At 52.0% G+C, this 13,779-nt stretch overlaps 1 protein-coding gene across 3 annotated transcripts in view; it reads left to right on the plus strand.

Moving 5' to 3' along the window:
- Positions 1 to 2,414: 2,414 nt before the first annotated feature.
- The window catches only part of LOC120400515 (phosphofurin acidic cluster sorting protein 1-like), a 107,399-nt gene continuing 96,034 nt past the window's right edge, over positions 2,415 to 13,779 (plus strand). For all 3 annotated transcript variants that reach the window (XM_039529162.1, XM_039529163.1, XM_039529164.1), the window contains exon 1: positions 2,415 to 2,538. In XM_039529162.1, the coding sequence (XP_039385096.1) occupies positions 2,483 to 2,538 (56 nt within the window). In that variant the 5' untranslated portion in view covers positions 2,415 to 2,482. The remainder of the gene's footprint in view (positions 2,539 to 13,779) is intronic.

The raw sequence follows: 13,779 nt of genomic DNA on the forward strand, positions 1-13,779 counted from the left end.
AAGATAGAGTCCTGGAGCCCTCGTCAAATCCAATCTCAGGGCCTGTGTAAAGATGTGGTGCTTGTAAACCAACTCAGGTTTGAGCTATGATGTTCCAAAGATGTACTGAACTGCCTAAAAACCTTCCCTCCCAAACGCCCCCATCTCAAAAATACTTTGTCTTTTTAACTTAAAATGTACTTTAAAAAAAAATCCTCCTCTAAGTCCCTGTACAGGCCAAATTTCAGATAGACAGTATCCTTTGGGTATTTTGTAGAGCCAGCAGGGAGTAAAACAATCAGGCTTGGATGGAAACTCTTCCTTGTCTCACTGAATGTACAAGTTCTGGAGACATTCATCTTGCTTCTAAATTCCACCAGGCTCTTTAAAAGCTTAGACTGTTTGCCAAGCTCCCAGAGGTTCCAAGCTGTCATGTATAGTAAGTCCCATGCACTCATTCTTGCTGAGGAACATGGGACAAATGGATTTGAAATGTTTAGATCAATCCATTTTTGAGAGATGTTTTGGCAAAATATCATGAGACACTTTTTCTAAAATGAAAACTCACCAATTTGAGTGTCTCATAAATGAAGATGATCTATTCACTTCAGGCTTCCGCCACATCCTCCCCTATGACTGAACATGGGACAGTTCAGTCACAGAAGATCTTTTTCAAGAAAGTCAGCTTTTGGGTGAGGTTGGGGTGTGTGCCTGACAAAATTCACCTGAATGCTTAGCTCTGGGATCACCACCCTGGCTTGGGAATTGTAAGTAGCACCAGGAATGGCCCTGGTTCTAGTCTGCAGCTGCTGTGTGGGGAGTTCCAGTCTAAACAGTACTTGTTTGCTGATGTACAGGTGCATGGGGATTCCTCCCATTCAGTATAAGCTGTAGCTGGGCCAACCTTTCTCCCCGGGTAGGATTATCCTGTGAAATAGTTGTAGCAGCGGGTGGTATCTTGGAAGGAGGGCGTTTAAAAGTGTCCAGTGCTTTTTATGGGAGAGAGGCCACAGGGCTGGCCGTGGAGCTCCCAGAGGAAGGGTTTCAGAGGCCAAGTGCTGTTGTTAAGCGTGTGGTCCATTTCTGTTCAGAAAATCAAGTTTGGGGCTAGACCCCCCTGAACCTTCAGCCTGTTCGAGCCACCAGGCAGTGGCCCTGCTGGAAGCTAGGCCTTGGCTGCCTCTTGCACGGGTGCCTTTGAGGAGGAGGAGAAAGGATGTGTGCGCCAGGACCCCTGGGCTGTATCCATGGGGGGGGAAGGGGGCGGCAGGTCCAGGACCCCTGGGTTCCATCCCGGGGGTCGGCCCCCTTCGGGAGGGGCAAGGCCAGGACTCCGGGGTTCCAGCCCGGGGGGCGGTGTCCATCGGGGGGGGGCCCGGGACCCCCGGGTTCTATCGTGGCGGGAGGGGGTCTGTGCGCCCGGGGTGGGGCCAGGCCCCGGGTTCTATCGTGGCGGGGGTCTGCGCTCCGGGGCGGGGCCGGGACCCCGGGTTCTATCGTGGTGGGGTCTGGGCTCCGGGTGGGGCCAGGACCCCGGGTTCTATCGTGGCGGGAGGGGTCTGCGCTCCGGGGCGGGCCAGGACCCCGGGTTCTATCGTGGCGGGGGGGGTGCGCTCCGGGGTGGGCGGGGGCCCCGGGTTCTATCGTGGCAGGGGTCTGGGCTCCGGGGCGGGGCCGGGGCCCCGGGTTCTATCGTGGCAGGGGGTCTGGGCTCCGGGGCGGGGCCGGGCCCCGGGTTCTATCGTGGCGGGGGTCTGCGCTCCGGGGGCAGGGCCGGGGCCCCGGGTTCTATCGTGGCGGGGGTCTGGGCTCCGGGGCGGGGCCGGGGCCCCGGGTTCTATCGTGGCGGGGGTCTGCGCTCCGGGGCGGGGCCGGGACCCCGGGTTCTATCGTGGCGGGGTCTGGGCTCCGGGGTGGGGCCGGGACCCCGGGTTCTATCGTGGCGGGGGGGGGGTCTGCGCTCCGGGGGGTGGGGCCGGGGCCCCCGGGTTCTCTCGTGGCGGGGGGGGTCGGGGCTCCGGGGGGCGGGGCCGGGGCCCCGGGTTCTATCGTGGCGGGGTCCCGCTCGTTGGGCCCCGCCCCATCTCAGGATCTGCCCCCCCCCCGGAGCAGCAGCCCCTGCCATCTCCTCACGTAACCCCCACGCCCAGCAGAGCCCCGCCCACCAACATCGCCCTCCGTGCCCCCATTGGCTGTTTTTCCCGGGTGGCCCCGCCCCGCCTCCCTGGTTGGGCGCGGGTCCCGCGGGTCCCGCCCCCTCCCGTCCGATTGGCTGCGGGCGGAGGCCGGCCCGGCCCGCCCGGCGCTGGGGCGGAGGCTGCGCTGCGCCGCGCCGCGGGTCTGGGGCTCCCGCCGCCCCCTCCAGTGTCGGCTCCCGGGCGGCGGCGGGATCGGGATGGCGGCGGCGGCGGGCGCGCTGGGGGCGGCTCCCGGGGCGGCCGGCGCGGCCGGGCCCCCGGCGGGTCCGTGCGGGGCGGCGGGGTCCGGGCCGGTCCCGGTGCCCATGAACCTGTTCGCCACCTGGGAGATCGACCGCTCGGCGCCCAGCTGCGTGCCCCGGTGAGCGGCGCGGCGGGGGCCGTCGGGGTGCCATGGGGGCTATGGGGCGTGGGGGCCGTCGGGGTGTGGGGCGCCATGGGGCTATGGGGCGTGAGGAGCCGTCGGGGTATGTGTGGGGAGCTGTGGGGCGCCATGGGGGCTGTGGGGCGTGAGGGGAGTCGTCGGGATGGGGGCTATGGGGCGTGAGGAGCCGTCGGGGTATGTGTGGGGAGCTGTGGGGCGCCATGGGGGCTATGGGGCGTGAGGAGCCGTCGGGGTATGTGTGGGGAGCTGTGGGGCGCCATGGGGGCTGTGGGGCGTGAGGGGAGCCGTCGGGGTGTGGGGCGCCATGGGGGCTATGGGGCGCCATGGGGAGTCGTCGGGATGGGGGCTATGGGGCGTGTGGGAGCCGTCGGGGTGTGGGGCGCCATGCGGGGCTATGGGGCGTGAGGAGCTGTCGGGTATGTGTGTGGGGCTATGGAGAGTGGGGAGCCGTCGGGGCTATGGACCGTGGGGCACCATGGGGGTTATGGGGTGTCGGGGAGCCATTGGGGTATGTGGGGACTGTGGGGCGTGGGAGCCATTGGTGTGGGGGCTATGGGGTGTGTGGGAGCTGTCGGTGGGTGTGGGGGCTGTGAGGCACTGTCTGTGGGGGCTATGGGGTGTGGGGAGCTGTCAGTGGGGTGGCTCATGGGGTGTTGGTGGGGAGGCTGTGGGTAGGGGAAAATGGGGGTTTGTGGGGCAGAAGGTGTCAGAGTAGAAGTGGGGGTGGGGTAGGCAGTGAGGTGTGGGGAGTTTATGGGGGTTGAATGTGGGGGGAAGGCAGGGGCAGGTTGTAGGGGATGTGGGGCTTCTGTGTGTGTGTGGGGCTTATGGAGCAGGGTTAGTTGGGGGGCTCATTCTTCTGCAAGGGGTGCTTTATGAGGAGGGTGGGTGGGGTGTGAGGGGGTATCTGGGGAGCAGGAGGTGTGTGTGGGGTGTATGGGCCCCAGTGTGAGGTGGGGGGGTGCTTTGGAAATCTCTTTACAGCCTGGCTGGGGGGGGAGGGGTGTCAGAGCCTGTCCAGCAGCGGATCTGAGTGGGGATGGATGTGGGAGTCCCAGGAGGGAGGGCTATGGCGTGGCGGGTGCTTGTTGTTCTGGTGGGTTTTACAGAACTCTTTCTCTGGGTTTTGTGGGGTTGGAGAGAGCAGTGGGTTTGAAGAACCTGAGAGCAGAGTGACTCGGGAGCAGGGGATTTGGGTTGTGGATGAAGAACGTTCGTGGTGAGACTCTTTGGGAGTGATGGGGAAGGGTGAGTAGGTTTGGGCCATGGTATGTGGGCTGGTTTTCATGGATGTTTAGGGCATGCATAGCATAACCGGTTCTCTGGTCTTGGGGGAGTCGGAGTTCCACAGCTTGGTCTGAGTCTGCTTCCCTCACCTCCACATCACGCCCGGTTAGCCTGGAAGAGTGGCTTGAGTGCCTAGTGGGAGCTCACTTTCCTTAGCTCCACTCTCGCACCTGGGGCAGGTGCTGCCAAGAGCTCCCTTGTGGTGCTCCCAGCTTCAGTGCTGCTCTTATCCGTGCTTTTGGTAGCTAGAGACACGGCCCCTCTCTGCACAATGTAGGCACTTTCTACCCAGAGAAGACGACACAGTCCCTGCCCTGAGGCGCTCACAATCTAAAGACAGGCGGTGTAGGATGATGGGGTGTAACTTAGGTCCACGTGTCACCAACACTTTTAAAATAGGACATGTAAATGAGTCCCAAATTACTCTTTGTCCTCATTGGTCAGTGAGCTACCCGTAGGACTCCTGGCAGGAGTGGGTCTCCAGGAGTGGTTGTGGAGAGGGTAGTAGCCTCATGTGGGTCTGGGGTTGGGGGAGGACATAGTGAAGAAGGCATGGAAAGTGAGCTGACATACAGGTAGATGGGGCTCTGCAGTGGAAAATGAGGCAAGGATGGAGAAAAGGAAGGTGGGCCGAGGGCTCTGAATATTAAGACAAACAGCTTGACTTCTGTGCAGTGGAGAATGTGGTCACTCAGATGGACATGGAAGATGATTTTGCCAGCAGAGTATTTTGGATGGGGTGGAAGAAGGCAGTGCGTCAGAGGGGCCAGGGATAAAGAAATTGCAGTAATCTGGGTGGAAATGAGGGGCCAGATGAGTTTTCACTGGAGAACTCAGAGAAAAAACCAGTTCTGAGAGGTTATGGGGGAGGATGCTACTTAAAACTTGGACCTGTCTTGCTTAGTTCTTTAAACAGCCTAATTGTGACTGGCTAGCTTAGCGGGAAAACTGACAAAAATGGGCACACTTGTCCAGAGGGGAGAGAATTGTGCTTGTGACAAACTTTTAAATGAGATTGCTGGACATCAGAGTTGGCTTTTAGAAACAAGTGTCCCTCTTCTTATTTCTTTACCTACTTCGTGAAGACAAATGTATCTCAAATGCTGTGTTGTCTGACTTGTTTACTAAACTCTTATGTTGTCGTCCTCAATGCTGTCTGTCTGTGTAAGATCTTGTATTGATGCCCTCATCATAGTGCATGACTGCAAGAGCACCTGTCTCTCTTCTCCGGAGTGCTCAAGTTACTGGAATGATAGATAGCAATAGCATTTGGAGATTTTTATGAGCTGTAATTCCTTTGGCTAATATAGTCTCTTGGCCTGAGCAAGGGAACTGAAATTTAGCCTTCTACACCTCCGCCCTGGCACTATTTGCCTCATCTCATGAAGCGAAGCTCTTCCCTGTAGGAATATACTGTTGCCCCTGGCGCCAGCTGCAGCAAGTGTTTAGAAATGCCGTTGGCATCAGTGAATTCACTGAAGCCTGAATTCTAGCAAGAGAAGCAGCAGGAAGTATTGTTTCCATTACTGAGCCATGCTGGCCCAGCTTTTACCTGATGCTCAGGTGGCTAGATCTCCTCAAGTGTAGATGGCTTTTTTTGGTTGACGGTGCCTGGCTGGATTAGACCCAGACCAGATGTGAACACACCATATTCAAGAACTTGATTTTCAAATATGGATTTTGTGTTGCAGTGAAAACCCTTTTGTACTAAATCTCAGAATGATTTGTACTCTTAGATCTTTAGTGCAATGCAGATACTCAGAGTTGATCCTAGGATGTTGTAAAAGGACCCACTGGTGTAACCAGGAACATTTGTATTGATGGATGATGGTATGTCTGGATTTAATAGGCCTGCTTATGACAGGTGAAAAACAAGAACAAAAAAATTCAAGTGCCAACTCTTGAGGTTCTTGAAGCCAGAGGACATTGGAGATCTTAGTTAACCATGTGTCTTTTGGTTAACAAATCCAGGCAAATGGCGATCAAAGAGGCCCCTTGATTACTTAGATGATAACTTAATCAGGAGAAGCATTACAGTCAAATGGCTGCTTCTCCGCTTATCTTAGTGTCTGTCAACATGGTATGTAAATGTTGCACAAAACTTAGGCAGATTAAAAACCCAGAACAAAAGTGTCTCTCTACCTACGTTCTTCTGGGTCTGGTGAATGTGTAGGGTTTTTAAGAGTACCTCTGTACTGATGGGGAGGAATTAAGTGAAAAGAAAAGAATATTAAAGAAACTTGCAATCAATGACTGAGCAACTTGAATGAACACATCTGGGCTAAAATATTCTGAATAAACTATAAATTGGCAGCAGAAACCTGGATAGCAGTGACGCTGAAAGAGACCTTGGGTTAGAGGACAGGATCTTGGACAGAAACTTGGAATGTGATATGGCTGCGAAGAAACCAACACAGTTTTGGGCTGCATATTCATACTCCTGAGGCTGAATCACAACACGGAGCAGGGAAGTAATAGTTTCTCGCTACAGTTCTAGGGTGACTTAGACCAGTGGTTCTCAAAGCCGATCCGCTGCTTGTTCAGGGAAGGCCCCTGGCGGGCCGGACCGGTTTGTTTACCTGCCGCGTCTGCAGGTTCGGCTGATCGCGGCTCCCACTGGCCGCGATTTGCCTCTCCAGGCCAATGGGGGCGGTGGGAAGCGGCAGCCAGCACATCCCTCGGCCCGCGCTGCTTCCCGCAGCCCCCATTGGTCTGGAGCGGTGAACCACGGCCAGTGGGAGCAGCGATCGGCGGACGCGGCAGGTAAACAAACCAGCCCAGCCCTCCAGGGGCTTTCCCTGAACAAGCGGCAGACCGGCTTTGAGAACCACTGACTTAGACGGCTATATTTATTTCTGGGCATGTTACCAGATGGATATTGACAAATTAGAGTTCAAAGAAGAACAGCAGTGATCGGGGGACTAAAGAGAGGGATTTATGCAGAAGGAGTGTGTGCATGCTGTGTGTGTGTGTGTAGCTGAGTTCAGTGGCAAGGTGTGTGCATGTGCACGTAAGCTACAACAAGGAGAAGACTATACACACCAAGGAGGGGAAGAAATGTTTTTGGGGTGGTAAAAGGCAGATAAGTAGGAGTAATGGGATGACGCTTAGAGAGGGGAAGATATTGGGAGACGCTTGTAGGGTAGGTTTGAGATGGGATTTAAGGGGGAGGTAAATGGAATCGGAAGTGGGTTGGCTGCTACTTTGAAGAGCACTCCTTATTGTGGCTTCCCAGAGAATGGGAATCCTGTGGCTGACACCCAGGACTGGTCACAATAGCACAGTGTGGTCACAAGGTCTCTGGTGTTTAAGGAGTGAAAGGGGTTAATGTATTTTGAGGCCGGAAGGGACTATCGTCTAGTCTGACTTCTTGCACAACTCAGGCCAGAGAATTTCACCCAGGAATTCCTATGTTGATCACATCCACTGTATCCTTAGATAAGTTCTTCCCATTGCTAATTCTCCTCTGGGTTTAAAGATTTGCACTCTAAGGATGAAGACAATTTATCCAACTTCAGTTTCCGGTCGTTGGATCTTGTGTCTTTGGTGTGAAAAGCTCTCTGCTATAGAAATCTTCTCCCCATATAGCTGCATACAGACCGTGATCAAGTCTCTCTTAACTTTCTCTTCAATAAGCTGAGCTTCCTAAACGTTCCCTCTGTGGGAGGTTTTCCAGATCTTGAATCATTCTTGTGAGCCCGTTGTAGTTTGTCAACATCCTTTTAGAAATGTAGACATCAGAACTGCAGACAGTAACCAGTGATGATCGGATCCAGCTGTTCTCAAACTGTGGGTCAGGACCCTGTTCTAATGGGGTTGCCAAGCTTGGCTTAGACTTGCTGGGGCCTGGGGCTATTGCCAAAGACCAAGGGCTTCAGCCCTGGGTGGCAGGGCTCAGGTTACAGGCCCCCCTACTGGGGCTGAAACCCTTGGGCTTCAGGTCTCCTCCCCCCCGGCAGCGGGGCTTGGGCTCGGGCTCCGGCTCCACAGCTTAGCACCATCCAGGCAAATGGCTAGTGAGGATTGCTAGTATCATGATTTTATTTTTTAAAACCAAATCTTTGACTTCAGGCCAGCTAATCGTGTATGTCACTAGGTGCCCATGTGTTGGTCACTCTGCTTGTTACACCCACTTGTTGTCATGTCTTAATTAGATTATGAGCTTTTCAGGGTGGGGACTGTTTTATTCTATGGCCTGGGGCCCAGATCCTGTTTGAGGCTCTGGGGCACTCCCATAATAAAGTGTAATATAACCTCACTATTGGAAGCCTTCTTGGAAGGGACCTTTCTGTGTGTTACAAGTATGTTGTCTTTACCCAAAATCCTAATCAAATCTGGGACTTTTGCACTGACCATAGACGCTGACTTGTTCCCAGCTGCTGCTAGAAAGGACATGCTGAAAGGCCCCCTGGCTGATAGCTGCCTAAGATGCCACCTTTATGGTAGATGTCCTCTGAAACAGCATGTGTGTGAAACCGTGACCAATGAAATTAAATGCCCACATCTCATGGCTTCATTGTGATCGCAGGGTTGTGCTGAATCACAGAAGAATAGTTATGGCAGCCAGCTACTGTGCCTGGCAGGATGTCTTCCTCTTGGGCTCCAGAGCGATTGGCTAAATCAAGAAAGGCTCAAATGGGTTTAGAATTAGTTTTTAAAAAGTCTCTTTCCAGGCTGACGAACAATATACTTCAGTTTCATTCCAGAGCAGATGTGTCGTCCTTCCTGACTTGGATTAGATTCGCCAGCTTTCAGGGGCTGTGGGACTTCTGCTCCTTGCCCACTCCACCCTCTGAACGCGCTGCTCTGTATTGGGAGAGGCAGGCCTGGCACTTTCTGGCTCTGGGAGCGCTCAAACTCAGTGAACAAAGCTGGATTTCCCTGGCACTGGGCTGTTGTGCAGACATGTGGAAGGAGTTGAGCACCTGGAAGCCCAGTCTCCTGTTTTCTGATCATGCAATTAAGCTACCCAGCTGTGCAGGAGTGATTGGCTTCCCAGCTCTGCCTCACCTGCTGGGGAGCCCCCCTGCTTGGTTTCCATCCGTTGTGCCTGAGGCCCCATCTGCACACAAACTTGCATTAAAATAACTCAAATCAGCTTTAATTCACACCTCTAGTTATAGCGATGCAAGTCCCTGTGTGGACGCTCTTATTTGGGATTAAGTGTCCCATTCTGATTTTGTTTAAGGAAAGTCCCCCGGAATGCTATCAGTATGCCTTTGCTATATGGAAAGCATGAATCATGAACCAGCCACTGCGAGTTAAAGGAGTTTGAGAAAAGTTGCATTGAACTTTCTAGAAGCTCCCACTTTAACATTAATTTGGACTCTTACCAAGTAATATTCCATTGACATTTCTAGGGATTTTCAGTACTTCAGTATTTTTACCCACTGTGCTTAAATTTGTGTGATATGCACAAGATAAATTCATTCAAAATAAAGAGGATGGGCCCCTGCCTTTAAATGAGAAACAACCCATAGAGGCGTTATTGCACCTCTAATGTTAAATGAAAAAACCTTGCAATAATAACGTACGTGCTGTGAAATCAAGTTTTGAAAAGTTAGGCAATTCCAGGACGTTACATACTCTTACAGTATGTAAGAAAGAGACCCTTCTTCCTTGACAGCTCTGCTCCAGGTTTGTGTTCAGTATCATAACTGCTTGCTTTAGTGATGAATGCGTCCTTGCCCCTCTAGTTACGGTGAGAAAGAAGGATTCCGTTCTGGCAGGCACATCAGCAGAATGCTGAAGTCTATTTGTCGAATGGAATTCTACCTTCACAACTGTGCAGCCACAGCTTCTTGGGAGCAAAACAAGGCTGAATTTGACCTGGTGACTCTTTTATGGTGGTGATGTATGAGCTGGAAGGAGCCCACCTTTCTTTGAACATCCCAGATGGATTCTGTGGTGCTGGTAGTTAGGGGGGAAAAAAACTTTTGTCTTTAGAAATTGATCCTGTCTGAACCAGATTTCAGAGTAGCAGCCGTGTTAGTCTGTATCAGCAAAAAGAACAGGAGTACTTGTGGCACCTTCAAGACTAACAAATTTATTTGAGCATAAGCTTTCGTGGGCTAAAACCCACTTCATCGGATGCATGCAGTGGAGAATAGACTATTCACTCCAGAAAAGGAAATAGGAAGGCTGGATTCAGTCTGGCTCTATTGCAGCTCAGTCTTGTGCTTCCTGAATGTTTGCCTCTCGGAGGCTGTTGTATTGCACGATGAGGGTCTGTGAACTGGGCGTTCGTTTATTCCAGGTGGAATATCTTTTTCTTAATATGCATATTAGGCTTCCTAATAAACACTCATGTTATTCCATAACTAAATCAGATGTATTGACTCCAAAGAGGACAAGCCTTTACATTTCCAGGGACACTTTTGGTCTGAATAAGATGGTCAGAGTCACAACTCTGGGAGTGTTGATTGATTCCAGATTGTCCTTTTAAGGAACATATTGATGCTATTGCATGTGAGGGAAGCTCCAGGCTGGGAGTGCTGTGCAGTCGTCCAGTTGCTTGCATGGAAACAATCCCCTTTGTAACGTGGTTTGATTACAATCTTCTTTTACCCCAGATAAAAAATAAAACGTTCCAAACAAACATCTCATCCTTGTCCGCTGTTGGTTCTCCTTTGTCACTACTGCCTTTAAGCACCTCTCCTCCATAAGCCCTGAATCCACTTGGAGTCATTTTTCTCCAGATCTGTTAAATTGTATTTCTCCAGAATGACTCATTTGTTTGATGCCTTTGTGTTATTTTCCATCCTTCTTTGTCTTTGCTGCACTTCTAACTTGGTATCCCCTGGCAACTTAATTGACATGCTCTGATGTACTTATGCCTCCTTCCAGGTCATTAATGACATGCTAAATAAAACAGTCTAACACCAGTCCCTGCAACACCCCACCTGCTAGACGGGCCTTGCAATTCAGTACTTCTTCACTCCTTAGCCAGTTTTCAATCGTTATGGGTATTCAGATCTAAACAAATCTGAGCTCTGTTGGTCAGTAAGACAGTCTGAGATTACCAGATGCTTGTCTTGCTCACCAACAGAAGCTGGTCCAATAAGATATGACCTCACCCATCTTGTCTCTGCCTAAAAGCCTGACATTTTCCCACGTGTTGTTTCTCCAGCTGCTAACTTTGTACTGTAATTGGATCGAAGATTGGTCTGAATTACTGTTGTAATTAAGATTGGTTTCTAACAAGGGTTTGAGATTGAGTGAATGACATTTTATACTGCTATCAAAGCAGCTAGGCAGTAACCTCTCTGTTTTCATACCGTATCTATTACAGTGGTATCTGGTGCTTTCTGGCATGTCTCTCTAGCATACTTCAATTAACCATGACGGCTTGCTAGATTCTTGAGTGCCGTATGTATCAGGGCTTTGGAGCTGTGCTCTGGCTCCGCTCCAGCTCCAGGCAAAAACCTGCAGCTCCACTGCTCCGGAGCTGCTCGGGGCTCCGCTCCAAAGCCCTGATATGTATTTGTGGTTGTATTAGTGCCATCTTGCTGCTGCTTGGCCTGGGACCCGGCTAAAATGGAGCTCAGGTGATCATCTTCATTTATAAACCGATTCAATGAGTTATGGCTGTTACCACCTTTTCTGGGATACTGCTTCTCCGCAACCTCCTCTTCTGTCAAGTTCCTTGTCTGCCAAAGGAGGGAATGGCTGGGCAGCAATAGTCATAGGCAGCTACTGGAGTAGATTAAGTTTGTGCTGAAGTCTGGGCTGCTCACGCTGTGTGTTTCTCTGCGTGTGGAATGATCCCAGCTGGAGGGCACGGTATCAGAGCTTTAGAGGAAATGGCATAGTGGAAGGTAGAGATGAAAAAGATCTGTCAGATCATGCAGCCCATCTCCAGGGGACCAGTGCCTTGCTGTTCCCTGTTTGTCCATGCTGTAGTGGATTTCGTCCACTCCTAGCTTGTTAATTTATTATTTGTATCACTCTAGTGCCTGGGAGCCCTCGTCATGGATCAGGAACCCAGTGTGCTAGGTGCTGTACAGACAGAACAAAAAGATGGTTCCTGCCCCAAGACCCTTACGGCCTAAGAAAACAGGTGACATTGATACAGAAGGACCAGCGAGGGAGCACCAGGAAACACGGAGATTATACTGGTCAGCATGATAGGCATAGCAGTGGTATCAGCGCACCGACAGCCTGGTTTTGTAGGCATCAGGCAAAGGAGGTGTGGAGGAGGGACCAGACCCAGACAATGAGGTGGCTTTGCAGATGTGTTTGGGCAGCTCCTCCCGAGCTGGAGGGCAGCATGGAGGTGCTTGTTTGAAAATTTAACAAGTGGGTATTGGTGGCTGATCAGAGGCGAGAGTGGAATGAGAGGTGGTAGGTGGGGATAGACCGGTCAGGGCCTGGAAAGTGAAGATAAGTAGTTGGTTTATGCAGGGGGGCGGGGAACCAGGGAAGGGGTGCAAAGATAGGGGGGCATGATCAGTGTGACGGGCTGGGAAAAGACTCTTGGCAGCGATGTTCTGAATGGATGTGAGCGGAGCGAGATGGCCTTTGTCGAGGCCGGAGGGAAGGCTGTTGCAGTAACGGAGATGCCAGGCGGGAGCTTGGCTACGAGTTCTAGCCGTGTGGCTGTATCTTAGAGACGAGACACAGAATCCGTGCGATTTAGACACAGCGTGGGTGTGAGGACCTAGCGGGTTGACGAAGATGCCCAGGCTATGGGCCTGAGCAACAGGAAGGTGGGCGGTGTTGTGCACGGTGGTGGAGAAGGAGATGGTGGAGGGAGCTCTTCACCCCACCAGCCCAGTTTTAGCCATGTTGACCGTGTGCTGCCTACACGAGATTGCCCCAGCAATGAGGCTTACATGTCTCGCTCCCTAGCCTTCGGCACCCCCATCAGGAGGGTTTCCTTGCCATTAGCCTAAATTTCCCTTTAACCCCATCTCTCCTAGGTACAGCCTGTGTACTACGCTTCGGTGTGTACGTCTCTCTTGCGTGTAGACAGCCTTCTGCTGCTGTGCCTGCCCCAGCCTTCAGCCATTGCGTAGCCAGGTCCGACATGGAGATGTTCTGAGCTCTCCTTCCATCCCCCTCATACCTCAGCCCTGCCAGCCTCCCTCCCTTGGTTTCCGCACTATTCTGAATTCCAGCTTGTGAATGTTTGTAATTGGCTTCCCCTCCCCCAGTGGCTGGGTCGCACGTGGGTGTGGTTAGACAGTGCAGGGCAATGGAAAGGGAAATGATATGTGTTTGGGGGGTGCTGTCATCGCCTGTAGGGGAGGCAGGCCATTGTGGGTGGATTGAAGAGCGCTGGATCTCTCTGACAATGTGGTCTTGCCTCATTTGTTTGAATACCCCCAATGCTACAGTAGATTTCTGCTCTTGATGCCTTAGGGGCGTTCAGTGTTCCAGGTGCCACCACGTGGAGCTACACAGAGAATCTGTTAATTGCCGGCTCCATGATGTGATCACCCTCCGCATATGAAGCTTGAAATTATATTGGCCTTTTTTGCCACCCTTTTGCCTTGCAAACTCCTGCAAGACCAGACCAAAGACCGAGCGCTTATGGAGTTCTCTGCTAGACACCTTCCCCAGATTCGATGCCTAGCCTGTTACGGCTTCTTTGTACAATTCCTAGCCACCCAATTCTGAATGTTTCAATATCGGATTTTGAGACAATATCAAAAGCGCTATTAAAATCCACATGTGTCTATTACAGCTACTGAGTTCCTGTCAGCCATTTGCTTTTCACTTCTTTCTAAAATAAATCCCATTTGATTGACAAGTGCTCTTCATAACCTGCCCTCATGCTGCCTATTGCTCATAGTTCTGTGACTCAGTTTTTTTCTCTTAATACCTTGTTCCATTGGACTAGTCGAGGTAGAGGCAGGATTTTTAGGGCCGTAATTTCCAGGATAATGCACTTCTTTAAAAAAAGGTTCTGCATTTGTTTTAGGTCTG

Source organism: Mauremys reevesii, linkage group 3 (assembly GCF_016161935.1).
Source record: "Mauremys reevesii isolate NIE-2019 linkage group 3, ASM1616193v1, whole genome shotgun sequence".
In the NCBI taxonomy this organism is placed as follows: domain Eukaryota; kingdom Metazoa; phylum Chordata; order Testudines; family Geoemydidae; genus Mauremys; species Mauremys reevesii.